This window comes from Ruditapes philippinarum, unplaced genomic scaffold (genome assembly GCF_026571515.1).
Source record: "Ruditapes philippinarum isolate M1 unplaced genomic scaffold, ASM2657151v2 ctg7984_1_1_1_1, whole genome shotgun sequence".
Taxonomy (NCBI): Eukaryota; Metazoa; Mollusca; class Bivalvia; order Venerida; family Veneridae; genus Ruditapes; species Ruditapes philippinarum.
The window spans coordinates 44,790-72,721 of NW_026859521.1; the positions used below are offsets into that span (position 1 = coordinate 44,790).

A 27,932-nucleotide genomic window follows, 5' to 3' on the forward strand; every position below is an offset into this window, starting at 1 on the left:
TTGCATCTAAACCTTCCTCCTATACCAAGAGCAATAAACCCTTCCCCTCTAGTGGTCACCCCAATTAAAGTCAAGATCCTTTCATCCTTCATTAAGAACTATCAATATAACGATTATCTGGTTCAAGGTTTTTCGTCAGGTTTTAAAATAGGTTACCTTGGCCCTCGTACAGCTTCCACTTCTTCCAATCTCAAGTCGTGTATGGAAAACCCTGACTTAGTATTACAAAAACTACAAGTGGAGTTACATGCCAATCGCATCAAGGGTCCATTCCCTTACCAACCATTTCCTAATCTGCGTATAAGTCCTATTGGTTTAGTCCCTAAAAAATCACCAGGTCAATAGAGGTTTATTCACCATCTCAGTTACCCAAAAGGTAGCTCAGTCAATGACTTTATTGACCAAGATCTAGCAACTGTAACCTACAGCTCATTTGACGATGCAGTAAACAAACTTTTGATCTTAGGTCCAGGGACATATTTCAGTAAAACAGACATAGATTCTGCTTTTCGACTTATCCCTATACATCCTAATGATCACCACCTCTTAGGTTTCAAATTTGATGATGAATTTATTATGATACATGCCTCCCAATGGGTGCTTCATCTTCTTGTGCCATATTTGAACGTTTAGCACTGCTCTTCAATTTGTTGCGCAGACACAGCTCGGTATCAAACACATAATTCATATACAAGACAATTTCCTGATCATTGGGCCCCCAAATTCACAAATCTGCCAGTCAAACTTAAATACATTTCTGGAGTTTTGTTCGGAGGTAGGAGTTCCCATTAAAGTTGAAAAAACTGAGAATGCCACTAACATCATCACTTTTATGGGTCTAGAGTTAGATTCCATCCTGATGGAAGCTCGCCTCCCTCAAGATAAGCTCGTAAACTTAAGAGCACTCTTACGCTCAGCTAGTAAATCAAGAAAAATTACATTACGAGATTTGCAATCACTTATAGGTCTGTTGAATTTCTGTTGTCAAGTAGTGCCACCAGGCCGTTGTTTTTTGCGTCGCTTGACTGACCTTACCAAAAAGGTTAACAAACCCCATCACAGAATAACTCTAACTAGAGAAGGCAGAAAAGATATTCAGGCATGGATGTTATTCGCTGATCATTTTAATGGTAGACAACTCCTGCTTGAGAAACGGTGGTTGACCACGGATGCCTTGCACTTACATACCGACGCCTCCGGGTCATTAGGTTTTGGGGCCATTTTTGAATGTAAGTGGTTTTATGGTCGCTGGCCCTCCTCTTGGCAGGCTCAACATATTACCTTCAAACAATTAGTTCCATTAGTTTTGACTGTTGAAATTTGGGGTCCCTTTCTCCAAAATCATTGTATTGTTCTTCATACAGATAATGAAGCCGTAGTCTATATCATAAAGAAGCAAACATGCAAAATCTCTGATATTATGGCTTTGGTGCGAAGGTTAATACTAGCCACTATGAAATTCAATATTCTCATACGAGCTGAACATGTACCAGGTAAATATAACATTTTGTCGGGCCGTCTTTCTCGTTTACAGATCACCAGATTCCGGTCATTAGCTCCTCAAATGGACATACAACCAACAACAGTACCTTCAGACCTTCTCGTGCTTCATTTAATAAATCAGTTTATCATTTGCTAGGCACGACACTGGCGCCTTCTACAAAAGCAAGCTACAAAAATGCTTTACAGCACTACAGCAATTTTCATAATACTTATTACCCAAATGCTCATTTATTCCCAGTCTCAACGGAACAACTGGCCCAGTTTATCACTGTTTGCCAACATCGGGGTCTAAAACATTCTACAATAACCTCATACATGTCAGCAATAGGTTACGTACATAAGTTACATGGTATGGTCAACCCTTTAGATTCTTTTCTTGTTAAAAAGCTCTTACATAGCTTGAGACGTCATTCTCAAACTGATAAACGTCGTCCTTTTACTATACAGCAAATGCATTCCATTTTGAAAGTTCTTAAACATCTGGTCTGCGACCGGTACACATATATATTAATGAGATCCATGTTTTTAGTGGCTTTCTATGGCCTTTTTCGAGTGGGTGAAATAGCCTATTCTACAAAAGGTTCATATAACATGGTGCTACGGGAGAATATATCTTTCGTATATAACCAATCCCAGGTGCATACACTACATATTACATTGAAAAGTTACAAACATTCGGCTGGTAAAACGGCTAGTGTCCCTGTTTCAAGTCAAAAAGATAGTAGGCTTTGTCCAGTCAGAGCCATGTTAAATTACTTAAGAAAAACATCTCACACGTCAGGTTTTCTTTTCATTCACCAGTCTGGGTCACCAGTTACGACTTCCTTCTTCCGCTCTATTCTAAAATCTTGTGTTACCGCTTGTAATCTCGACCCTTCACGATACACATCTCATTCATTTCGTATTGGTGGGGCAACTCTTGCTCTTGACAACAATATGTCAATTCTAAATATTCAAAAACTTGGCAGATGGAGATCATCAGCTTACAAAAAGTACTTACGCCCTGCAACTGTACCTTTATATAAAGACCCTTAAAGATATTGTTTATGATCTGTCGGTTTTTAGGCAGCAGATCTAGCTTGTATACTCGAGTAAAAAATCCGACTGTTTAAGGCGGCGGGTTTTTAACATTAATCATTACATTTCATTGACCCACTATGTTACTTTGGGAAGTCTGTATAGAATTAGTTCACATAAGTCTGACAGTTAAAGGCTGCAGATTTCTTAATAACTAATTTTGTTGATCTCTTCGGTGTGCCATTGCCTGCAATGTTACATGTTGCTATATATATGTATATAAAATTATTTTAATGCCGACGGTTTAAGGCCGCGGTCATGTGTTGTCAATTTTATGTAGATATCATTACCTTAGCCTAGTCCATCTTTTTAAGATACATGTATTTGTCTGACGGTTTAAGGCCGCAGATCTTTTATTAGGTGATTTACACAGTGTCATATTACTATGTTGTTAACTTTATATTCTAGTCTTGCAAATGTTCACATATTTTACACTGTCTAACATAGACTTTCTCAGTCTAGTCTTATGTATAATTTTTTGATACAATATTTACAAATTTATTGTTATTTTGATGCATACTATATCCTTATCAGTTGTGTTCAGTTCAGTCATGTCAGGTATAATTTTTTGATACAATATTTTATTTTCATGCATAATATATCTCATCAGTTGTGTTCAGTTCAGTCGTTGTTTATATGTAAGGCTTTGTTGTATGGTTGCCTTAATGTAATATAATGTACAACTAGGTTTTGTGTCATTAGTCCATCTTAAGCAAGTCACAGTAGGTCGTTCTGGGTGGGGTTTGTGGCGGTTTTTCCACCCAGTTATGTTTTTGTGAAAACGTTTTTTAGTTGCTGTATATTTTATGGCATTTAATAAATGCCCTATTTTCATTCAAATACTAGAGTTGTGTTTTCACTTCATCCATACAAGTGTGACCTTTTGTGACTTTCTCTAAATGGACAAAACATAAAAAATCCATTATAAAATCATCCAACCCAATTGTTTAGAGCATGTAAATAATATTTAGAAAGACTTTTACCATGTTTCTTCAAATCATAATAGGGCCGGGCCTGGGTTATACGCCAATTTCAACACTTCTTTGTTGATAGCTTGAAGGTCGGTTAAACTATCTGACTTTCATGGATAAATAACCAGAAGAGTAATGACCAATTTCTACTAAGCTACGGTACTAACTTTTTTGACAGACAAATGACCGTAAAACTCAATGTCCGAGATCAATTGTTGTCTGTGGAACAAGAGACACCTGGACTTCACATCAGACACTCTCCGGATAGTTTGCAGGCATCAAATAATGATCATGAGACTGGATTAAAACAAGAGTCGGTTGAACCGGGTGATGCTCCCCGGCTATGTTTTGGACACACGCCCGGCGACTATATGCTGCCCCGACATTTTTCTGGGAGCATAAAAAGGCCCTGTCTAGATGTCGATTTTTATATAAAAAAAATCTTTATGTCAGAAATCACAATGCAAGACCATTTGTTTGGAATAATTGTCTTGTGTTCTTCTTTGGTTGTTCAAAGCATTTGAACGAAAAACGTGCATCATCATAGAATAATGCACAAAGAATTAATATCTATTTCCATTCTAACACGTCAAGAAAAAATATAATTATTATTATAATGTTGGACTTTATGTTTGGTGGTTGAATTGTTTACGCCTCAGAATTTCCAATAGAAACGTTCTTTAAAGGATGTTCCAGTGGGTTGGAAAAAAAACTGTCATTAAATCTACCGTGTGAAGAAACATTTTGAGAATTAAGAATTTTGAAAACGTTGATAAAACTTTGTTTGTTTATTTTATTTCATTCTATAATGTTTCAAGCGAAATACAAATTATTAAAATTGAAATAAATGTAAAATTTAAATCGTTTGCGACATTAAAATAGCGTACTTGATTTGATTGTTTTGCACGTGCTGTTTGGCGCTACATTGTGACGTCACGTAAACATTTATCAGATCTTTTGAACAAAATGGCGCCTTCAATGTGAAAATACACAGGGAGATAATAAGAACGGCGAGTGCATTGTTGTAGAATAATGCACGCTTCCGGCCTTCTTTGTCTATATAGAAAAAATTCCGATAGTGTTAGAAATAGGAAATAGATATCAATTCTGAGTGCATTGTTGTAGAATAATGCACGGTTTGAGTTCAAATGCGTAGTAATATAATCACGAAGGCCGATAGGCCTGAGTGATTAATTACAAAGCATTTGAACGAAAAACGTGCATTATTATACAATAATGCACGAAAAATTGATATCTATTTCCATTCTAACACGTCAAGAAAAAATATAATTATTATTATAACGTTGGACTTTATGTTTGGTGGTTGAATTTGTTTTCACCTCAGAGTTTCCAATAGAAACGTTCTTTAAAGGCTGTTCCAGTGGGTTGAAAAAAAAATGTCGTTAAATCTAACGTGTGTAGAAACATTTTGAAATTAACGAATTTTGAAAACGTTGATACAACTTTGTTTGTTTATTTATTTCAGTTTATAATTTTCCAAGCGAAATACAAATTATTAAAAGTGAAATAAATGTAAAACTAAACTCGTTTGCGACATTAAAATAGCGTACTTGATTTGATTGTTTTGCACGTGCTGTTTGGCGCTACATTGTTACGTCACGTAAACAACACTTTAAACGTCTGTACAGCGTTAACGACTGAATTAAAGATATTGGTGTTCGGATTAATTTTCTTAGTTAGACCATTTTCTTTCATTCTAGATAGTTTTCACAACAAAATTCGACAAAAATTGTTTTAATTTATCAGATTTTTTAAACAAAATGGCGCCTTCAATGTGAAAATACACAGGGAGATAATAAGAACGGCGAGTGCATTGTTGTAGAATAATGCACGCTTCCGGCCTTCTTTGTCTATATAGAAAAAATATCGATAGTGTTAGAATGTTGATTATTCTTAATCTAAATAATCGTTATATATAAATTCACTAGAAATTGGGACTCAATTTCTGTGTACCCCACCCACTTTAGGAATGTCAGAATTCACATTTTTACACAATAAAAATAAAGGAACAATTAGTAAGTTGTTGATAAGGTCTTTGTAGTATATGGTAAAAATACTCATTTTCACCACTATGCCTCGACTGAAAGGAAAAAATGCCAGCCAAAAGTCGATTTTTGATACTTTTTCATGCTTTTTTAGCAAAATTTCTCTATGAAAACAAGAGTATATGTATAAGAAAATGGAAAAAGGACCCTTTTTCATATTGTTCCAATAGGATGTGAAGTTTTAACATCACCTGTACCAAAATAAATACAAAAAAGAACTAATTTTATCATATAAATTGCGTATTAGCCATTTTTCTATAATTTGGCGGCCATCTTGGCGGCCATCTTGGATTTCTAAAAACGTACCATGATTAGACATGTCTACCCAAATTTTTTGTAAACTTCAAACATTTAGCTTTACATTGGTTTAACATTTATCAATGGATCTTTTTTGCACACAAAAGGTCCCTCGGGACTGTACTACTGATAATTGGCGTATCTTTTCTAATACTAGTAAACGAGTTGGTGGTGGTGGAAGTGTTGGTAGTTTTCATTTCGGATCACGACAGTAAGCCACATTAAATTTACCAGAGCACAGTTCAGCCATTGCTTCATTCCTGGGCAGGCTCTCAATCAGTTTACCCGTACTAGTTGCCTACAATTTAGCAAGGAACTGATTATTTCTGTACCTGCAAGAGCAGAGGAACAGTTCGAATGGCCGTAGAAATTATTTCATGATCAATCACGACGAAAGTGACCTGCGCCGTCCGGAATCGAAACCGGGTCGCCCGATTCACAGTCCAACGCCCTACCTTTTGAGCTTTTGAAACTAAAAAGTGAGCAGTTATGGCATAACTTTTAAAGCGTTTGCTCTCTACCCAGTGATCATGGGTTCGAGTCCTAATCGGGCCACGACTATGCATCCTAATATGACACCAGTTGGTTGGTTCCAGGGAGTGGACTCGAAATTGATTAATATAATTATGCTGTCAGAACTTTATTCGCAATCGAGCTTAAATAAATATTATTAGCGTTTGTGACCACTATAGAGCCGGGCTAGCCTTCATTACGTCAGTTAATCTTACCAGACGGCAGCTGTATTTTGACATTTAAATCACTTAAATGAACTGTTTGAAATTGAATCATTAGAAAATCCATTTTACAAATTAAGCAGCTTATGGGATAAAGTGAAAATGTGGCTATTTATCATAATGTACGTGTTGGTTAAAACATATTGTTTAAGCTCGATTGCGAAACAAATTCTTGCAACTTATATTAATCACTTTCGAGTCCGCTTCATGGACCCAACCAGTACTGGTGTCATAGGAAAATGCATGGTCTTGCCCCGATCAGGGCTCGAATCAACGATTCCATGGTTGGTTGAAAGGCGGACATATTACCCACTAGGCCACCGCTTACCTCATAATTTGACATTAAATGTTGATTATTGAACTGTTGCAGAGTCCTGCATTAAGCTTTAAGTGTGAGTGCTTTTCTACAGAATATTAAGGGAAAGAAAAATTATGTCAACACCATTTAAAGACGTTTTCGGTAGTTTTCATACAGACATATAGGCAAAATTAAAACTGTTCGATAGAATTTATCAAAACTTATCATTTTTTAGACTATGACAATATTAACATTTTAAGCGGGGAAAAATTGTGCAGATGGCAGTTCCATTCCAGCCTTTATTGATGACACGAGTTAGTCACTTACAGTTCAACAGGTTAACTTACGATTCAATGTTAATGGTTAATAAGACAAAGATAAATACGGACTGCGATCATTTGAGCATTAATGTACATGTGAACGTCGCTATTTTGGCAATGGCCTCACTTAAACACCATACATATTTGATTGAACACACAAATACACACGCGCGCGAAATCGTTGTCACGTTTGTGACATCATTTTGTAAAACAATATTTAAACACCACCTTAATAATCGTCGTGCATAGAAATCATATTCGATAAATAGTTGTCGGTCCTTGCACTCGAAATCTAGTGCATTTGACCATGGCAACTGTTCATATTTTTGGTCAAATAACTTCTATTTTTTCTATATATAGCAATCAGCAGAATCGCTCGATATTAGAGTTCGGGTACCTGAATAGTGTTGACTAAAAAAAAATGAATAAGATAGGACAAAGAAATCTTTCAATTATTTCACATATCAAACAGACTCTTTAATTAGTTCCAGTGGCTTTTCTTGAACACCATACATCGTTTCAATTAGTGAACGAGATTTACGAAATTCTCGTGCTGAAATTGTATACACAAATGAGTAAGGCAAAGGCTATTTTTTTCTTTGTTTTTGGTCAGAATAATGAACAGTGAAGTATATGTTAGTGCATCAATACATTGTATCTTATTTAAATATGCAACTGTATTAACAGGCAGAACGGCATATACAAATGAACAGAAATAATTGAAAATAATGTATTTAATCTGGCCTTAATACTAAAGATAGATTGTAAAATCGTGTCCGGAAACATATGATCTACATTACCTGGCCTGAATTTTGATATTCCACTCATTTAGTGTGTGTTCAGTTGATACGAAAAGATGACTGATTTAAAATCTTGTCTGATTTTAATATTGTTGACGAAGTTTGTTGAAACAAAGATATCTCCAGATGTAAGATGTGCTGTGAATGGGGACGTGTATCTCCGAAAAAGCTCGCAACGATCGAACTTGACGTCCAGGAGTTCGGAATATATATTTGCCAGCTCAGAGACAACGGTCTGTGACCATCAAGTAGCAGGAGATGTTTTAAAGATACATGGATGTGTACAGGTATATTTTTTTTCCAAATTGTTTTACAATTTTTTTTGGACTTTCAAAAGATTTAAGGTCTCAAATATGAGTTGTATCAGTCGTGCTGGTTTTAATAGCAGCTGTTCATTTATTCTGCTGAATGTCGTGTTAGTTTTTATATTAACTGTTCGTTTATTCTGTAACGAATGTCGTGCTGAATGTCGTGCTAGTTTTGAGCATAAAGTCGGCGCCTTGTCTGTCTGTCCGTCTGTCCGTCCGTCCGTCTGTCCGTCCGTTTTCTTGTCCGGAGCATAACTTGAAAACCCTTGGAGATAATTTGTTTAAACTTCATACAGTGGTAGAGGGCATTGAGGGGGAGTGCAGTGTCAAAGAACCATAACTCTATTTTGCCCCGTTTTTGAATTATCTCCCCTTATAGAAAAATCTTGTCCGGGGCATAACTCTAAAACTATAAGAGATATCAACATGAAACTTTGTAGGTGAATAGATCTCAATTGGTAGATGTGCAGTGCATAAGAATAATAACTCTTTTTGTCCTAATTTTGGAGTTATTACCCTTTGTTAATTTCAACACTTTGAACTTTGTCCGGAACATAACTCTAAATTATAAGAGATATCAAGATGAAACAATGTAGGTGGATTGATCTCATTGAGTAGAAGTGCAGTGCAAAAGAACCATAACTCTGTTAAGCCTCATTTTTGCATTATCTCCCCTTATAGAAAAATCTTGTCCGGGGCATAACTCTAAAACTATAAGAGATATCAACATGAAACTTTGTAGGTGAATATATCTCAGTGGGTAGATGTGCAGTGCATTAGAATAAAAGCTCTTTTTGTCCTAATTTTGGAGTTATTGCCCTTTGTTAATTTCAATACTTTGAACTTTGTCCGGAACATAACTCTAAAACTATAAGAGATATCAAGATGAAACATTGTAGGTAGATAGATCTAATTCAGTAGAAGTGCAGTGCAAAAGAACCATAACTCTGTTGAGCCTCATTTTTGAATTATCTCCCCTTATAGAAAAATCTTGTCCAGGGCATAACTCTAAAACTATAAGAGATATCAACATGAAACTTTGTGATGAATAGATCTCAATGGGTAGATGTGCAGTGCATAAAAACAAACACTCTTTTTGTCCTAATTTTGGAGTTCTTGTCCTTTGTTAATTTTAACACTGAACTTTGTCCGGAACATAACTCTAAAATTATAAGAGATATTAAGATGAAACATTGTAGGTAGATAAATCTCATTGAGTAGAAGTGCAGTGCAAAAAAAACCCATAACTCTGTTAAGCCTTATTTTTGAATTATCTCCCCTTTTAGAAAAATCTTGTACTGGACATAGCTATAAAACTATAAGAGATATCAACATGAAACTTTGTAGGTAGATGTATCTCAATGGGTATATGTGCAGTGCCATTTGTTTATTTTAACTTTTTGAAGTTGTCCGGAACATAACTCGGGAACCATAAAAGATATCAACAAGAAATTTTGTAAGTTGATAGATAACAGTGATTAGAGGTGCAGTGCAAAGAACAGTAACTCTGCCTTTCCTAATTTTGGAATTGCACTTTGAACTTTTTCCAGGCACATAACTCTGAAACTACAAGAGGTGTACTTTCCTGTGTCCAAAACCTATTCAGGGAGCATCACCCGGCTCAAACCGGGCTCTTATTTTTTTTATTCTGTAACGAATGTGGTGCTTAATGTCGTGCCAGTTTCTATATTCATTGTCCAATTATCCTGTTACGAATGTCGTGCTGAATGTCGTGCTAGTTCACGTATCAAGTGGTCAATTATACTGTTACGGATGTCGTGCTGAACGTGAACGCCACCAGGCTTTACACGTCAGTTCAACAGTCAATAACCTTACTGTTGTGCCAGCAAAACAATCTAGGTCGACATTGAGAAAAAGAATGTCGTGTAATTCACGGAATTGTATTAAAAAGATATGCGAAGCAAAACCATTATATTTATTATTAAGTAACTGTTTTAGTCAGAAAATAGTCCATTAATAAGAAACTTAACTCAGGAACATAAAAGTTTGCATTTATAAAAGTACTCCGTCATGTATAAAATACAGAAAAAACATTTTTATTGTCCACGAAAATGTCGCAGATACTATTATAACTATATACTTTTTACTTTACTTTAGAAAAGGTGAATTCTATTCGAAATCGTGTTGATCACTGAAGTGCAATGTCTGTTTGCCATGCTACATGTTTTCTCTGCTTTATTTATGTATATGTGCAAGTTTATAAGTTTTGAAACTAAACGAAACCCGAATTGGTAAGGGAGAAAACTGGTATAATATGACATTCTGGCATGCTAGCGTTGTCTCCCTTCTAATAAACAGATAAACGGCATTAATTAATGAATACAATATTTCGTATAATGCGTATTATATCAACCAACTAAACACTTGTTGCATAATTGCTTAGTTTCATATGTGGAATTGACGGAGGTGAATCTGCTAGCCAATGAGAACATTTTTTCTCACGAGCAATGTTTGATATTTTAACAGAAATGTCATGTGTCCTAAGTTTTCTGTACACCAGCATCTAAGTGGCCACATAAGCTATCGGTAAATGGTTTTGTTGTTTCTATTTCTTGATATATTTTTTTTTTATTCCGCCTTGATCATGCACAGCTTAATTACCCCCCCCCCCCCATTTCTTTTCTTTCTTTCTTTCTTTCTTTCTTTCTTTCTTTCTTTCTTTCTTTCATTTTTTCTTTCTTTCTTTCTTTCCCTTTCTTTCTTTCTTTTTTTCTTTCTTTCTTTTTTTCTTTCTTTCCTTCTTCTGCTCTTTCTTTTTTTCTTTCTTTTTTTCTTTCTATATTTGACTTTTATCTGTTGACGTAAATACAAGTTTTTTTAATGAAATTACAATTACCTAATAATTGTAGAAAGTATGAAAAGTATATAAAAATGAAATCATTATGTCTGTGCAAAATAACGATAGGTCCAATAGTACAAGTTAAAATTGATTTTTTGTACAAGTTTTAATTTTTATTTTTCAGCCCGGTGTTTCTTCACGCGTGGACGTTTTCCTGCATGGCGGCTCAGATTCTAGCTTACATATTTACAGAATAAATTGCTTACCTTTAGTGAGTACTCGTCACCATGAAACTTACCAAGCTGCTGATCTAAGCGGGAAAGATAGAGAATATCTTACTTACCAAGAACCTATTGTTGGCCAACGTCGACGTAAAGATGTCTCGGGTGATGTTAACGCGGGGAATGACGACGACGACGGTATAAAGAACCTCCAGACGTCGGTCTCGTTTGAAGTGAAGCTCAACTTCAGCAGTAACGGTATGGGCAATCTTTAACCTTTCTAAATCTGTGACATGTTCAGCTTGAATTTGGACTATTTTATTGATAGTAATTTCATGGTTGTCTTTTTAAGGAATTTTTATATTAACATGTACAATTAAAGCTTTGAGGATTCGAGTGTTGTAATAAGCTTATAACTTCCACACAATCGAACCAAAATAAAAAAGTATAAACTAACTACTTAAATAAAAGCTCAATTTGAGTAGACTGTTAATACAAGGAAACCCCCCTAAATTTTTCTTGGTATGTTCCTTATTTAAAGCTGGACGAATCCATACATGAATGTAGTATGTATCGCTTGATTATTGAACTATTGAGCAAGTCGTTCCATTCAGAAAATAAGATACATGTTTTTACAAATGCCGTATGATTATTGTGAACCTTGAAACGTCAAGCGACTAAGTCCAGCCCCTCTTCTCGAACAAGGCTGTGAACTGGACAAAAAATCAATGTGCATTACAAGTGGATTAACTGATGTTTGAAAAAGTTAGTTTTCTATGTGACCAGGTAAAAGAGAGAAATAGTAAAATATTGGGTTAGACAGAGTACTGAGAAATCCCATGCCTTGTTCCCGACCTGGGTGATATGTTAGACATATGTAACTCAACCTGGTCACACTGCATAGATATTATGATGACAAAGCATTATCACTTAAAGGATAAGCATCGAGGACCAGACAATAATATAATCATTTGAGCCATGTCACGACAAAACCTACATAATGGGTTTGCGACCAGCTTGGATCGAAACCAGCCTGCGCATCCGCGCAGTCTGATCAGGACCCATGCTGTTCGCTATCATTTTCTTTACTTGTAATAGGGTTTGTAAGCGAACAGCATGGATCTTGATCAGACGGCGCGGATGCGCAGGCTGGTCTGGATCCAAGCTGGTCGCAAACCAATTATGTTGGTTTTGTCTTGACACGGCTCATTTTAAGTTGATAATCGATTGATTTTATATCTACATGTATATGATTTTTGGCGGGTAAAAAATATTCAATGATTTCTTTTCTTTCTTTTCAGATGAAATTTCCATCGCCTGCAATCCAGACAACCTTGGTATTTTGTACGTCAGTAACCCTGACCCAGATCAACTGATTTACGTTGTATCATTTTCCGAATTGACAAAACAAAAAATGCAATTCTGAGTTCCTGGAAGGTAGACGTTTTGTTGCCGTCGGCGGATGTAGTTTGGTAAGCTGTTTAACCCATTACCCTGCTGAATTATTAAAATAGACTCATCCAGCGTCCATTCTGGAACAGTCCATATCAATTGCGGGGATATCAAGAGATGAGTTCGATTTCAAATTCTATTCGTTTATTCATTGAAATCACATTTCATATGAATATAAACAGCTAACAAAACAACAATATCTTCACCAAACATAGGTAATAAGATATTACGTGAACAATTACAAGATTGATACAATTTCAATACTTAATGAGTTACGCTATATGCCATTGTTGTTATAACTGCCTGTAAAGAAGAAAATAACGAAATGAGAGAATGATGTCAAAATGTGACGTTTGTCTGGAAAATGTATAGAGTGCCTAAAATAATGCAAGAGAAGTGCGGGTGGATTAGGGTCACCTAATTTCTTTCACCTCCAGTTAAGCTGAAAACTCCTTATGACATTGTGTCTGTGAGATGCGATTTATTGTGCAAGTGTATGTTGAACAACACTTTGCAGATCCGAATTTTAATGCTTCCCGGACAAAATATAATTTAATTGTCCGTCCGTATGAGGTTAACCTTAACCGACATGTTGGATATATCCTAAGTTCTAAAAATACCATTTGCTTTATAATACATGATTTGGCAAAATACATAAATATGGCTTTCACCTCCCTTCCCTCCCCCCACCCGCGCCCCAAATTATTTCCCTTTATCACATTCTGGTATGACAAACCTATTAAGGTTAGTCGGATCTGTCTTAAGTTTCTCCTATTGACCGATATCTTCCATATTTTTTATGAAAATCAATAGATCACTGAGGTCAAGGTCACTGGTGCTAAAATATATATTTTACTCTATTTCCTTTACAGACTTTTTATTCACTTACACGTCCTGTAGGGACATATAGCTTTGGGTGAAGTTTATGGTCACCGAGTTCAAGGTCACCGATGCTTGTAATATTTTTTTACAATATTGCTTCTATAGCATTTATTTATTGACTCGTGTCTCTTATATACTCGGTTCCAAAAGAAAGTGTTCACTTTTAAATATTAAATATTTAGAAAATTAGCAGACGTTTCTTTTGCAAATTTGGCATTGTTAGTCCTAAGTACACAATACATCAATCCAATGTAAAACCTATCCGTGCTGGCACGGAATTTTCGCTTTATATGGCAATGCATAATATAGCATAATTTGCACGTGCAGTCCGAGGCGAAGGTACATGTCATAGGAACTGTGTATAGAAATAATCCTTATACCCACTACATAGGGAAAAAACACATTTGATTTCACAGCGCTTGCCACTGAACATGCCTAGACTGAATCAAAATCAGGGAATTCAAGCATTAACGATGCTTGCTCGTGGCGACAACGTCTCCAACGTCAGTAGAGCGTTCGGTTGTCACAGAAACACAATTTTTCGGTTGCGCCAGCGTTTCCAGCAAACAGACGGGATAGCAGATCGCCCTAGACCCGGTAGACCGAGGGTTACAAACCCTTGAACGGACAGGTTCATTACGTTGACGCACCCTCGACGTCGTTTTCAAACGGCGACAAGTTCTGCAAGGCAGTGTGGTATCAGGAAACAGACAGTGTTGCGCCGCCTCAGGCAAGCCCGGCAACCAATTCGGCCGAGGAGGCCCTGTGTGGGACAAGTGCTTACAGCACGTCATCGAGCTGCCCGTTTGCAGTGGGCACAACGTCATTTCCGTTGGGGGTGACCTAGTACATTCTCGAGACAAAATTGTATCCTAATGACACCGGAATTTAAAGTTTATGTTATACTATGTTGGTTTTGTCATGACACGGCTCATTTCATGAATGTCTTGGAGGTCTGAAACTGTTCAAGGCTAACATCTCTTTTTGTTTAATCCTACATCATCCAGACTCTTGTGTAATGTTAAGCGGTGTGTTGTTCTACTGACAGTCCTTGTTAATGAATGTATGCTTATACAAATCAAAAACTTATAAACTTTACAAGTCGTCAACAAATTGAATCAATTTTTATTCACAAAGTAAGGATATCGTGTTTTCCTTTGGTGTAAGTTACAATTTTTTTTCTTTTTCAGAATTTTCCAATCACCATTTCATTCAATAGCAATGATCTTTCATCGGTCATTGGAGGCGCTTATTTCAAGGTTTATAACGTCACGTGCTCGGATAAGGCTTCCGTAGCACGTGGTAATGTCTTCCCAGACAGATATAACACACCGGGAAGCCACGGTACTGATCAATGTAGATATTCATTCTTTGTTACCATGGTGATGTTGGCAATAATGTTGATGAACCAACTTATTTAAACAGGAAACAGACGAACCGGAAATTCTCTCACACGGCGCATATGTAAAAAAATCATCTTTTGAATTAATAGCTCATATGCAATATTTTGAATAAAGACAAATGTATAAGACATTCGTTGTAATTTGAACAGTTTGATTTATAAATGTGCGTTTTTGTACACTTGTACCTATACAAAATTTTGGGGAGTTACAATTGAATTTGATAGTGCTTTATTCATGTTATCAATACTTGATGACACTAGTTAGATAAGCTTTCTATCTAAATACACGTATTAAAATATCGCGAGCAATATACATGTCTTTTTTATTCATTCCTTGAAGGTATTTTTAAAAGAACAAAAAATGTACTGTTTACTCAGTGTTATGTTTACAAATAAAGAAATTTGTAAGAATATTATGAATGTACTTGTATTACATTGAGATAGATTTTGCTCGACAAGTATCGTAAGAGCCCGCGAGATGTTCCGAGTGTGATGTTTTCATCGTGTTAAGGATCAAGACAATGACTATATATAATCTTTATTGTATATCTTCAACCGTAATGAATTGTAATGTAATTTAGTCAGCAACGTCATTCCGTCTGTACAACATGTATTCTTTCCGCTGTTGGTTCGAATTCCTACTAGGTCTTTGGATTCATCCATATGAGGAAGCTATCCAGGTAGCTTTTGAAACGTAGGTGGTTCTTTTTAACAGAGACCTGAAATGATACACGGATTGACAGCCAAAGTCTTCCTCCACCAGTAAAACTGTAAAGTCGCCATATGACTTATACTGTGTTGGCGCGAGGTAAAACACAATAGAAATTTTCATTGGTATAGCAAAGAAAACTATGTACCGATATTTAAAAATAAAATGATCAAGAGCTACATTTATGATATATGTGATGTATTTGACTTTCATTTACCTATAGCGTTCTATCCGCAAAAATATTTGAGACATGAATTCATCTGTATCAACTTCCGCTTGTGACCAATTTGTCGTAGACGTTTTTGGAATACAAGGTAATTATAATGGAGAACGTGCATGATTATCATTGGTATATGAGCCACGTCACGACAACACCAACAGAATGGGTTTGCGACCGGCATTGATCCAGACCAGCCTGCGCATACGCGCAGTCTGATCAGGATCAATGCTGTTCGCTATCAGTTTCTCTACTTGTTATAGGGTTTGTAAGCGAACAGCATGGATCCTGATCAGACTGCACGGATGCGCAGGCTGGTCTGGATCCATGCTGTTCGCAAACGCACTATGTTGGTTTTGTCATGACGCGACTCATCAATAATAGAGGCTAAAGTTTATTGCGATTTAGACTGCCTTTATATGAGAAAAAATGCTTTTACAAATGGCTTATTGACTGTATCATATTTAGCAAAAGTTGATCAGTCATCTATATAATGACAGTGATCCATTTGTATGAATTGTATGAATTATAGCTTCATCAAAGTTTTTTAAATGTCGTTCATGAAAACTTAACATTCAGAAATTAATACTTATCGTAAATCGGAACAAGGTGGGGGCTGAAAAAATACAACTTTTGCCGAGCATAAAATGTAATTAGTCTAAATATTCCAAAATATATATAAAAATAATAAGGTCGCTAATCCATATAAAGTAGTCGTAATACAACCTACAATTATGGATATATATATAAAAAGTAGAAGAAGGACGTTTATTTATCACCTAAACTATAAGTATCTGGTAATTTTACAGCAAAACTTGATATTTTTATCAGACATTTAGAATTCTTTTTTCCATGTTTAAATACACTTCATTTTTGTGCTATTTAGTATCAAAATTTACATGCATTACCATTAAACCAGCAATTGAAAGAAGTCCTGTTATAGTATACCTCCTTTGATGTGTATCTTCACAATCCGCAGTCGATTGTTTATGTTTTACCGCATAAACTTGGAAAATTGCACCTAATATGTACATTGAAAAAGGGAAAAAGCAGCATTGTACCCATACAGTGAACAAAATCTTTGTTTCGCTCACTAGCGGAAGTACAATAATGTAGACTTAGATACAGTTTGATGCAAAAATATTCCACGAGGAACCGTATGGGAATGGTTTTAAAATCATGCAACGACCGCATTTATCGCACATTGACCAGTGGTTGAACAGGTACAAATAAGCATTTTAATCCGATAAATAAATGCAATAAAATAGTACGTGTGCATCTTGTTATATTTTATCAAGGGGCCTAGATTTTAACTGAACTACCTCGGTTAAAATACAGGCCTATAAATATGAGTTTAAGAATGATATTTGTTTATCTTAAAAGGCGAATAGTTTTATAAACAATGTTTAATAGTCCTTTATTTTCAATGTCATGTCCTTTCTGACGTTTTTTTCTGTCATTAGAAAATATATCTTTACATAAAAATAAATGCAAATTAATTCTCGAACGAAACTGTTATTATTAAACCCACAATATATATTTGTATCAATAAATACATAGATCCTGATTTTCAAAATAAAATTTTAAATAAATTGTCTGGCCTAAATGGGACTAGATGACAAATATATATAGGGAAGTGAATTAGTTAATGTGTATCAGTCGTTGGGTGTTATTATACTGTAAGAGTAGTCGGATAATAAAAATTTGTCAAGATGGCGGTAAATCCGGATCTACAAAAGGAAAGAGCAGCCGCAACCTTTGACACAGAGAAGCTTACTGAAGTTCTTTATGGTGGGAAGAAAATGGTGCAACGTCGAAGATATTTACGTGAGTTTTATCATGAACTTATTATTTATGTAAATGGACGCTTTGTTTCTCTCGTGCAATATTAACAGCCAATCAGAATCACAATACCGCTAATAATAGCGTTATTTGATTTGATATAACTTATATTATTTCACACTTAAATATGCAATTTAATCAATGCATTTTCAGCATTTGCATCACGTGATGTTCAATTGGATCCATTTTGATCAATTTAGTCTCGTTTTTAGAATCCAAAAAGTCGATATCAAATCCATAATGCACGCTATATAGGCCACGTTTTGATTTTTATGAGTCCAAAACATCTATTGAATTCATATCATAGTCCATCTAAGAATTTTTAATCTTAAATATTTCTCAAGGGCAATAATAGTATGAGGAAAATATCATTTTGTTGACAATGTTGATAATAAAAAAATAAATATGTGATTCTGATTGCAATAAATTCGGAGTGGCTTCACATTCTGGATCGACTTTGAGTCATGACAAAAAACAACAGAAGTGTGTTTGAGAGCTAAATTCAATATAAATTGATAGAAATAAAAATTAATGATCTTCCACCGGAAAATGCGTCATATATACAGCGTGGTATGCTACCACATAAAAATTATGACGGCAATCAACCTGCAAATGTCACAAAAGTTAGATGGAAATGTAATCTTATTTTTTTTTCTTATTTTTAATGCACTTTCTATCTATTTTTCCTCAAGACAATAGTTTTCGTCTTGTCAGTTTTAGATAAAGCACTGATAGGCCAGCATAGCACAGTAAAACCGCTCTAAACCGGAAATGCGGATTCTCATTTGGCAATGAAATTTACTATACGTATAATTTGTATAGCATGACAATGTAGTAAAACCATATCTTTTTGGATATCAGTATACATTTATGTGCGAGTCCATAATGTGGTCTATGATGCTGAGGAGCGGACGACAACCCATTCAGCAGCTAGCCGTAATTAATTCATTATTTTATGTATTGTATAATTATTTGTTTCAGTACAAACAATGGTATTTAACATTTTTCATATCTGATTGTAGAAAATGTTATTTTCGACGACAAATACATGAACTCGTTCAAGCCATGGTGGAATCGATCCCGTATTGAACAATACGAAACCGCTATCAAGAAAGGGGCGTACATGAACAAACTGATCAAGGATCTGAACATAACTGAATTCTTGGAGCAAAGTTACCTCAAAGAGTAAGTGTGTGATTGCCTCAAAGAGCGGGTGTATAATTGTTATTTAGCTACGTCAAAGTGTGTATACTATAATGCAAGAAATATCTATTTCCATTCTATCATTTTTCACTTCAATGTTCATATATCGTGTAATAATGCACTTGTTCGACCTATTTCTTTGGTTTATACAGAATATATTTTAGTTCGATTGTGTAGGAAGCTATAAGCTTATAGACACACTTTCGAATCCGTTCCTGGAACCAACCAGTACTGAGCAATGTGTGTAACGTTTCTTGCTCAAGTAAACAACGACTTGCCCCTGACGGGGTTTGAACCCATACGGCTAGCGATCATTAGATTTCTAGTCCGACACATTGACCACTCGGTCATGCCGCCATTTATATACATATTATTAGGTTGTGACTAAAATCTCATTTTAAGGTCACCATCAAGCATATTTACCATTCAAACACCGTGTTGGCCCCCTGTGGCCACACCTTTTTCTTTGATAGGGAAATAAGGTGAAGCGTGTTAGAATGTTAATTATTACCTAATAATGTGTGTGTATAATTCGTATTTAGTATCAAAAATGTCAAAGTTTTATTGTTATATTTTTACATTGACGTGTGAATGTGTTATCTCAAATAGTTCGTGTTTTATTTTCATTATATTACTTTTATAAAAACGATTGTGTTTACTGTGTGTATAATTAATCACACTTTGGCATATTAGTTCTAATTTCTTTTCTTATATATTAACAAACATTGTGTCATATCAGGGCTGGTTCCAATCACGAGGGACAACCAATGGGTGTACATCAGTCTATGTTTATCCCTACAATCGAGAAGCTGGGAACCAACGAGCAAAAAGCAAAATATTTGGAACCAGCCAAACAATTCAAGATCATAGGAACCTATGCTCAGACTGAGATCGGTCATGGTGAGTGCCGACAGCTGTTCCGTTAGGGCCATCACTTTTTCTTGAAAACGGAAAGTGCGAAAACTGACAGTTCGATGGTGACAGTACGACAGTTTGATGGTGACAGTACGATGATCACAATACGACAGTACGGACTTGCGCCATCTTCCTGTCCTGCTCCGCAATCTTTCTGTCGTATTGTCACCATCGTAATGTCGCACTGTCAACATCGTTTTTTTCAGGTTTAGCGCGAAAACGCGGAACACCGTAAATAATTAATGAACAGAATATTTCAATCATTCATTGTTCATTGATCGAGTTATATCATGACAACTCTAGATATCTTTATCAGCCAGGTTTTATTCATAACGTTTAGCTAAGACTTTTTGCCCTTAAAGCATCTATAATTAGATAAAACACGTATCTGTTCTTTTGCAACCTACCTTTAGGAACTTGTTTTCGTAATGTTTTGTAGGGTTTATTTTATTATGTAATCAATTTGATTTTAGTTTGTTTGTTACAGTTTTTTTTTTGCTTTATTGGCTAACATTTTCTTATTTAAATTTGACATGTTCTTTTACACACGCGTTGTTTTTGCTCTTGTATACTGTAACAATGAGAGAAATTTCACTTTTATAAATGTATATAAATGTTTTATTTTCAGGAACATATATTCGTGGTTTGGAAACAACGGCTACATATGACCCGCTGACAGAAGAGTTCGTTATCAACAGCCCAACAGTGTCATCTATAAAATACTGGCCGGCTGCATGTATGTGACTTTGTATGCTTTTCATTCATTGGTGTTGATTGTTTTTTTTGTTTTTCCTTTTTTTGTCGGTGGTTGTGTTGGTGTTTTATTTTTGTTTATTTTCTTTGTTTCCTCCTCCTCTTTTCTTCCTCTCCTCCCTCTCCTCGTCTCCTCCTCCTCCTCTCCTCCTTCTCTTCCTCTCCTCCTCTTCCTCGTCCTCATCCTCCTGTCGTCCTCCTCCTCGTCCTCCTCTCCTCCTACTCTTCCTTTCCTTCTACTCTTCCTCTGCCTTTCCTCTTCCTCCTCGTCCTCCTCTCCTCCTACTCTTCCTCTCCTCCTACTCGTCCTCCTACTCTTCCTCTCCTCCTACTCTTCCTCTCTTCCTCTCCTCTCCTCCTCCTTCTCTTCTCCTCCTCCTCCTTCTTCTACTTCTTCATTATCTTCTTCTTCTTCCAATGGTCAAGAAAAATCTCCATATTCTTCTGACATACTTTTGTAACTTTGGGACAAGCTTTTCGTAAGAATATTCCTTCAATATTTCATTTTAAATTGACATTGTCATCTATGAATCCCGTTTAAATGGACATGTGTTATCACATTATTGTTCAGTCTGTAATTGACTGTATTTTTATTTTAAAAGATAGGAATATTATTTTCAAAGCTTACTCATAACAAAAGTGGATACATTACCTTTTTTGCAAGGTGATAACAGCTGCTAGAAATGAAAGTTGTAAGACTGAGTTTGAAATCGCGAAAATTGATGACTTATTTTAAAATTGTTGTCACATTTACAGTGGGAAGCACGTGTAATCACGTGGTATTGATGGCTCAGCTGTACAGCCAGGGTGTGTGCCACGGTATGCACGCTTTCATCTTGCAGATACGAAGTATGAAAGACCACAGAACGTTGCCAGGTATGTCTTTATTATCATATTTAAATCTAGAAACGAAACTATATTTTGGTGGTATGTAATTTGTAAATCATTTGTCAGTATCATGATGAAAATCGTACCAAAAATGAAAGAGTAATCATGCTTAATTAAGTTCGCTAAAGCGGAAGGATTTCATGCAAAATAGTCGCTAAACGTAACCCAAAAATATTTTGATTGTTATTTTTTATCTGCTTTCAAATATAATCCTTGTCTGTTAAATGAATCTTATCTGGATATGACAATCAGAATACAATGTGAATGAACAATTTCCTTTTTGTTAATCAACGTTCAACACCTAAATACATAACACTGATCCTGTGTCTAGTACATGTATTGTGAAATTTTATATAAAAAATAACTCAGTAATAGGAAACGAGTATTTTTACAGAAACTAAAAGCATTGCAACGTTCCTGTCGCGCTTTACAACGTTTTAGCCGTTTTTTCCGACGTTTTAGCCACGCTTTGCAAAGTTTTGCAATGTTTAAGTCGCGCTTTGCAACATACGCTTTAACAGTTACACTAAACACGTTTTTCTCTAAATATAAATTTGAAGAAACACTGAAGACATCTAGAGCGTTTGTAAAAAACTTCTTCTAATAAAATCTGTTTTTCTTTTAGGAATTTCTGCTGGAGATATAGGTAACAAAATTGGATTCAACGCAGTAGACAATGGCTTTTTGAAATTTGACAACGTCAGGGTTCCCAGAAATAGTTTGTTATCAAGATATGCTAAGGTATGGAGGTGAAGTTATAAACACCTTATTAATTTCACTTATGATCACCACACACTATTTCGTTGTTATTATTATTATCATTATTATTATTATTGTTGTTATAATCGTTGTTGTTATTATTGTTATTATTATTACTATGATTATAATTATAATTATAATTATTATTATTATTATTATTATTATTATTATTTTATTATTATTATTATTATCATTATAATTATTACTATTATAATTATTATTATTATTATGTTGTTGTTGTTGTTGTTATTATTGTTGTTATTATAATTATCATTATTATTATTATTATTATTATTATTATTATTATTATTATTATTCGACTGACATATTTTCTTTATATTAAGATATCCAAATAAGAAAATGCTGTTAGACAATAAACTTATGAACTTTTTCATTTTTTTTGAAATTATTGTTTTGTTGTTGTTGTTTTGGGGGGATTTTTATCTTTGCTTATTTTTATGTTTGTTTTCTTGTTTTTCAGGTAGAACGAGACGGTACATATACACCACCAGAAAATCCAAGAATCGCCTATGGCACAATGGTGTTTATACGTTCTCTCATCGTCGGCGTGTGTGCCAAGTCTCTGTCACAAGCCCTAGTTATAGCAACCAGATACAGTGCTGTGAGAAGACAAACAGAAATAAGACCGGGGTATGTTGGAAAAAACAAGGTTTTTTTTAAAGCTAAAAATAGATAAGCTTTGTGTCTTCAGAGATTTATAGTACAGAAATAAAGGCTAGGTCGTGTCGTACAACTTAAAAAGAATTGTTTTGGAAAATAATCAATGGGCATCGTAACGATAATCCTTCAAACATTTTGATTTCCTTTAACTTTTTTAAAGAAAAAAAATGTTATTAAGAAACCATTTTAACTATAAGAAATAATACAAGACTTGTAAATATTTAAGACCCATAGTTTTAAAATTTCGGATTAGCCGGTCTGAGTAGTTTTAGGCCCATCAATTAACCAAAGTCCCATTTTTGCTAAATAAACATGTCAGTGTTTTATTTTGTTGTTGTTGATATTGTTGTTGCCGCTGCTGCTACTGCTGCTTGTTTCTAACAAAATGACGTGATTAAACTAATTACATAAATAATTGTTTCCTTTCATCAAGTGGCGAGGAACCGCAAGTTATAGACTACCAAACACAGCAGGAGAAGTTGTTCCCGTTGTTATCGTCTGCCTACGCCTTCCTTTTTAGCGGGACTGTGATGCTGAAGGAATACTTCAGAATAAATGCCGACATTGACAAAGGAATCCTTGATGAAATGGCCGCGGTAACAATTCAACTTAAATTTTCATTTTAGTATATTTTCCTTTTATTTATATTTTTGTTGTTGTTGCGCTGAGAGTGGTTGTTTTGTGATTATTATAATGATTATCATTATTTCATGAAATATTCATTTTCATACCACTCGGTGAAACAAATCGTGTATTCATAGAAAACCCTATTTTTCTGGTCATTCGATCATTGATGCCAGCAATATTTAAGTGTTGAGAAATGAGTACCGTTCAAGCCAGTGGTAGCGGGGCGTGAGGAATGTTACTCTTTTTCATTATACTCAATCAAACCGTTTATTTTTCTTTTAAATATAAGTATATTTTTTTCAAGTTTGAGTTTTTTTGTGTTTTTGTTTTCTTAAAGAACTGGATATGTAAAATTAGAAATAAATGCCAGTAATGAAGTTATGAAAACATTGACCTGTAATGTTTATTGTTACAATAGCTGCATGGGTTGGCCGCGGGGTTAAAGGCGTTTTCTGCAGAGGTTGCTAGCAACGGTGTAGACAAACTACGTATGGCGTGTGGCGGCCATGGATACACTCACGCCAGCGGAATCCCTAAAATCTGGACATATATGACACCAGCATGTACTTATGAAGGCGAAAATACGGTCATGTATCTACAGTGTGCAAGGTTTGTACTTAATTCTCAGCTCCATTTTTCGAAGGAAAGGGTTGATGTATTGCCATGACTTCTTGTCAGCTTCGGCATTGGCTAACCTCATTGGTTTAGCTTTCGTTTATGGTCCCCTATACATAAAAATTCACTTTGACCTTAAGTAGGTTAAATACTTTAGTTTATTTTCTCAGAAACTACTAAAGCTGGTTTACTTGTTTTTAATCATCATGTGACATAATATTGGTTTACACCATGTGATGCAATATACAAAGGAAGATATTCCAAACGTTTATTTTACATTTGTTAAGGATTTTCCCCAGTTTACCTTTTTCATTTCTCAAAAAGCTATCAAAGTTTTCACTTTCAATTGAATACTAGTACTTGTTCACTGCAAAATTTGGAATGCATTTCTCAGAGAAGATAATCTACGTTCTCTCTCTTGTTTATTTTTTAATTTCCATTATATTCTCACAGATATTCACTTCGGATTTGAATAAATTGTTGAAGATCACAGGCAAAACATTTTACGATTTTTACCAAAGTATTTATCAGAATTTTTTCTACTTTGCTTCTATCCGAGGAAAAGAGTAGCTAGCTGCTACTTGGACATCTCAAATTAAAGATATTTAACATTCATAAACTTGTATTAACTTGTTTTCCTTGAAGCGCGAAAAAGACCACTTTTACAATTACTATACCCCTGAAGATTTTGCATTACATGTATACATGAACAACATTCCCACAAGACACTGAAATAGTTTGTTATAGTTTAATAAAGTTACCGGATAAAACAATGTGCACTATATATAACTAGACTGCTTCTAATGTCGTAAATGTACCGCAATACCGCGCACTGATAAAACTGAAGCGATTTGTTGGTGAAATACTAATCTGACTAAAGTTTAGATCCACTTAAGTAAATTGTGCATTCAAAATGCTTAAAATTATTTTTAAAATATATATCTTAGGTATTTAGTAAAACAATATGCCCAGGCGGCCAGTGGACAGACACTTGTAGGATTTATGTCTTACCTCAACAATCCAGTCAAACAGAGAAGTTCCCTCAATGATGCCCTCAACATGGCTGATTTAATTGAAGCATATGAACACACGGCAGTCAGGTGAGCTATTACTCTCCTAAGTTTGCTTTGTATAAATCATATACTTGTATCCATAGAAGAACAGAAAGGAACATAATTTTATTTTTGATTTGTACTTATACATCATCACCACGATAAAAAAGAGCCGCGTCACGACAAAACCAACATAAAATGTTTGCGACCAGCATGGATCCAGCAGGCTAGTCTGGATCCATGCTGGTCGCAATCACATTAAGTTGTTTTTGTCGTGGCACGGCTCAAATACACAAACTTTAAAAATGTTATAGAAAAGAAGGCAGCTAGGTAAGTGTATTAACTGCTGAGAGGACAAGGAATGATGACCTTGGTCATTTCTCTCGTCGTTGGTAAAAGTTCAAATCGCAAAGAGGTCTTATTATGTTACAGTATTAACGTACAGTATTGTAAAGTTGTTTATAATACTGCACGTTTGTAACGTCATTTTACAATGGATAACTTATATAGTTTTATATATATACGGCTGCCGTCGATTCATTTTTATGCCCCCCACAATGTGGGAGCATATAGCGTTGCACTTGTCAGTCCGTCAGTCCGTCCGTCCGTCAGTCCGTCCGTCCGTCAGTCCGTACGTCCCGAAATCTTGTGAACGCAACTCCTCTTAAACCAGATGGCAGATTTTGCTTAAACTTTCAGGGATCAACAACCTTAATGTGTAGATGGAAGTACAGGAAGGAATTTTCGCTGCCACGAAATTTAACAGAATTATGGCCCTTTGTTGATTTTTTCACTAGATACTATGTAGAAATTTTGTGAACGCAACTCCTCTTAAACCGGGTGGCAGATTTTGCTTAAACTTACAGGGATGAACAACCTTAATGTGTAGATGGTAGTAAAGGAAGGAAATTTTGCTGCGACCAAATTTAACAGAATTATGGCCCTTTGTTGATTTTTTCACAAGATACTATGTAAAATTTGGGAACGCAGCTCCTCTTAAACCGGATGGCAGATTTTGCTTAAACCTCCAGGGATGAACAATCTTAATGTGTAGATTGTAGTAAAGGAAGGGATTTTTGCTGCATTCAAATTTAACAGAATAATGCCCTTTGTTGATTTTTTTCACAAGATACTACGTAGAAATTTTGTGAACGCAACTCCTCTTAAACCGGATGGCAGATTTTGCTTAAACTTACGTGATGAACAACCTTTATGTGTAGATGGCAGTAAAGGAAGGAATTTTTGCTGCAATCAAATATAATAGAATAATGGCCCTTTGATGATTTTTGCACTATATACTATGTAGAAATTTTGTGAACGCAACTCTTCTTAAACCAGATGGCAGATTTTGCTTTAACTTACAGGGATGACAACCTTAATGTGTAGATGGCAGTAAAGGAAGGAATTTTTGCTGCGACCAAATTTAACAGAATTATGGCCCTATGTTGATTTTTTCATTATATACTATGTGAAATTTTGTGAACGCAACTCCTCTTAACCGGATGGAAGATTTTGCTTAAACTTCCAGGGATGAACAACCTTAATGTGTAGATGGTGATAAAGGAAGGGATTTTTTGCTGCGACTAAATTTAACAAAATTATGGCCCTTTGTTGATTTTTAGTTTTCAACTTGTGGAACATGTAGTCCAAAAAATATTTGACCTAGAGTCATAAGATTGACAGAACAGTGGCGTGTGGGGGGATCCGTGTCCTATGGACACTTTTATAGTTTCTCTTAAAATGATGTTTGCTGTATTATAAATTCGTTATAAAGATTGTTGACAGATATATGGCCGTATATAAAAATCTGTTTGCAATAAAACCATCGCCTTACGGCCCGGGTTATATTTACAAAAAGCCGTATACATAGGGCCATTTAACCTGTCAACGATCTTTGTAACTAATAATATACACGGTTGCTGTCAATTTATGAACAAAACTCACTTTTTTCTCAGAATCCTTGCTTCTTATCATATGCCTGTCACTTCTGCTGGTTAAATCCAACCAAGAAGCTCCTCTAGGCCAGCCCAACATTCTAAATGTCGATGGTTCTTCCTGACACACCGTAGTACTCGGTGCACCCCCGATTCAGATAAGCAAGGGAGATCAATGATACAAGTACTATCGATACTATTGCACAGTTGTTTCCCCTGCTAATTAATAATTGATCTTTAAAGGTTAATTAAAGTGGCAGCATCTAAGATTCAGTCACTGGTTAAAGGTGGACTTCCTATTGATGAGGCAAGAAATCGATGTGGAGTACCTATGGTGGTTGCTGCTAAGGTAAGGCCCTTCATCGCCGTTTTGTTATAATCGTACGATACAGATAAAGTCGGAAATACCGATCTTTCTTTATGTGCTTTACGAATGAATGCATAACTAAAGATGTCGTTTTTCAATAATTTTGTACAAAAAAGCTTAATAATTTGTTTAATAAGTTTGACGCTATTTTTAATAGTTCATTGTAAAAGTCCAGGAGAATCATTAGATTTATTTCTACGATCTGCTTTCATATTTGTTAGACTCATTTTTATTGTTTA

At 35.3% G+C, this 27,932-nt stretch overlaps 2 protein-coding genes across 2 annotated transcripts; both read left to right on the top strand.

The window, feature by feature from the left end:
* The first annotated feature begins 8,088 nt into the window (after positions 1-8,088).
* Positions 8,089-15,442, top strand: LOC132756807 (uncharacterized). Its single transcript, XM_060747943.1, has 4 exons — positions 8,089-8,353; positions 11,359-11,653; positions 12,697-12,867; positions 14,920-15,442. The coding sequence occupies exons 1-3, from the start codon at positions 8,123-8,125 to the stop codon at positions 12,819-12,821; spliced, it is 651 nt and encodes a 216-aa protein (XP_060603926.1). The 5' UTR covers positions 8,089-8,122; the 3' UTR covers positions 12,822-12,867; positions 14,920-15,442.
* A 2,165-nt stretch (positions 15,443-17,607) lies between these two features.
* On the top strand, positions 17,608-27,675 carry LOC132756802 (peroxisomal acyl-coenzyme A oxidase 1-like; the record flags this gene model as incomplete). Its single annotated transcript, XM_060747940.1, has 11 exons — positions 17,608-17,884; positions 18,922-19,084; positions 19,842-20,002; positions 20,646-20,753; positions 21,527-21,646; positions 22,284-22,399; positions 22,899-23,068; positions 23,532-23,694; positions 24,144-24,334; positions 25,288-25,440; positions 27,570-27,675. Coding segments are annotated over exons 1-11 (1,566 nt in total), but the record flags the coding sequence as incomplete, so codon positions are not given.
* Between the last annotated feature and the right edge of the window lie 257 nt (positions 27,676-27,932).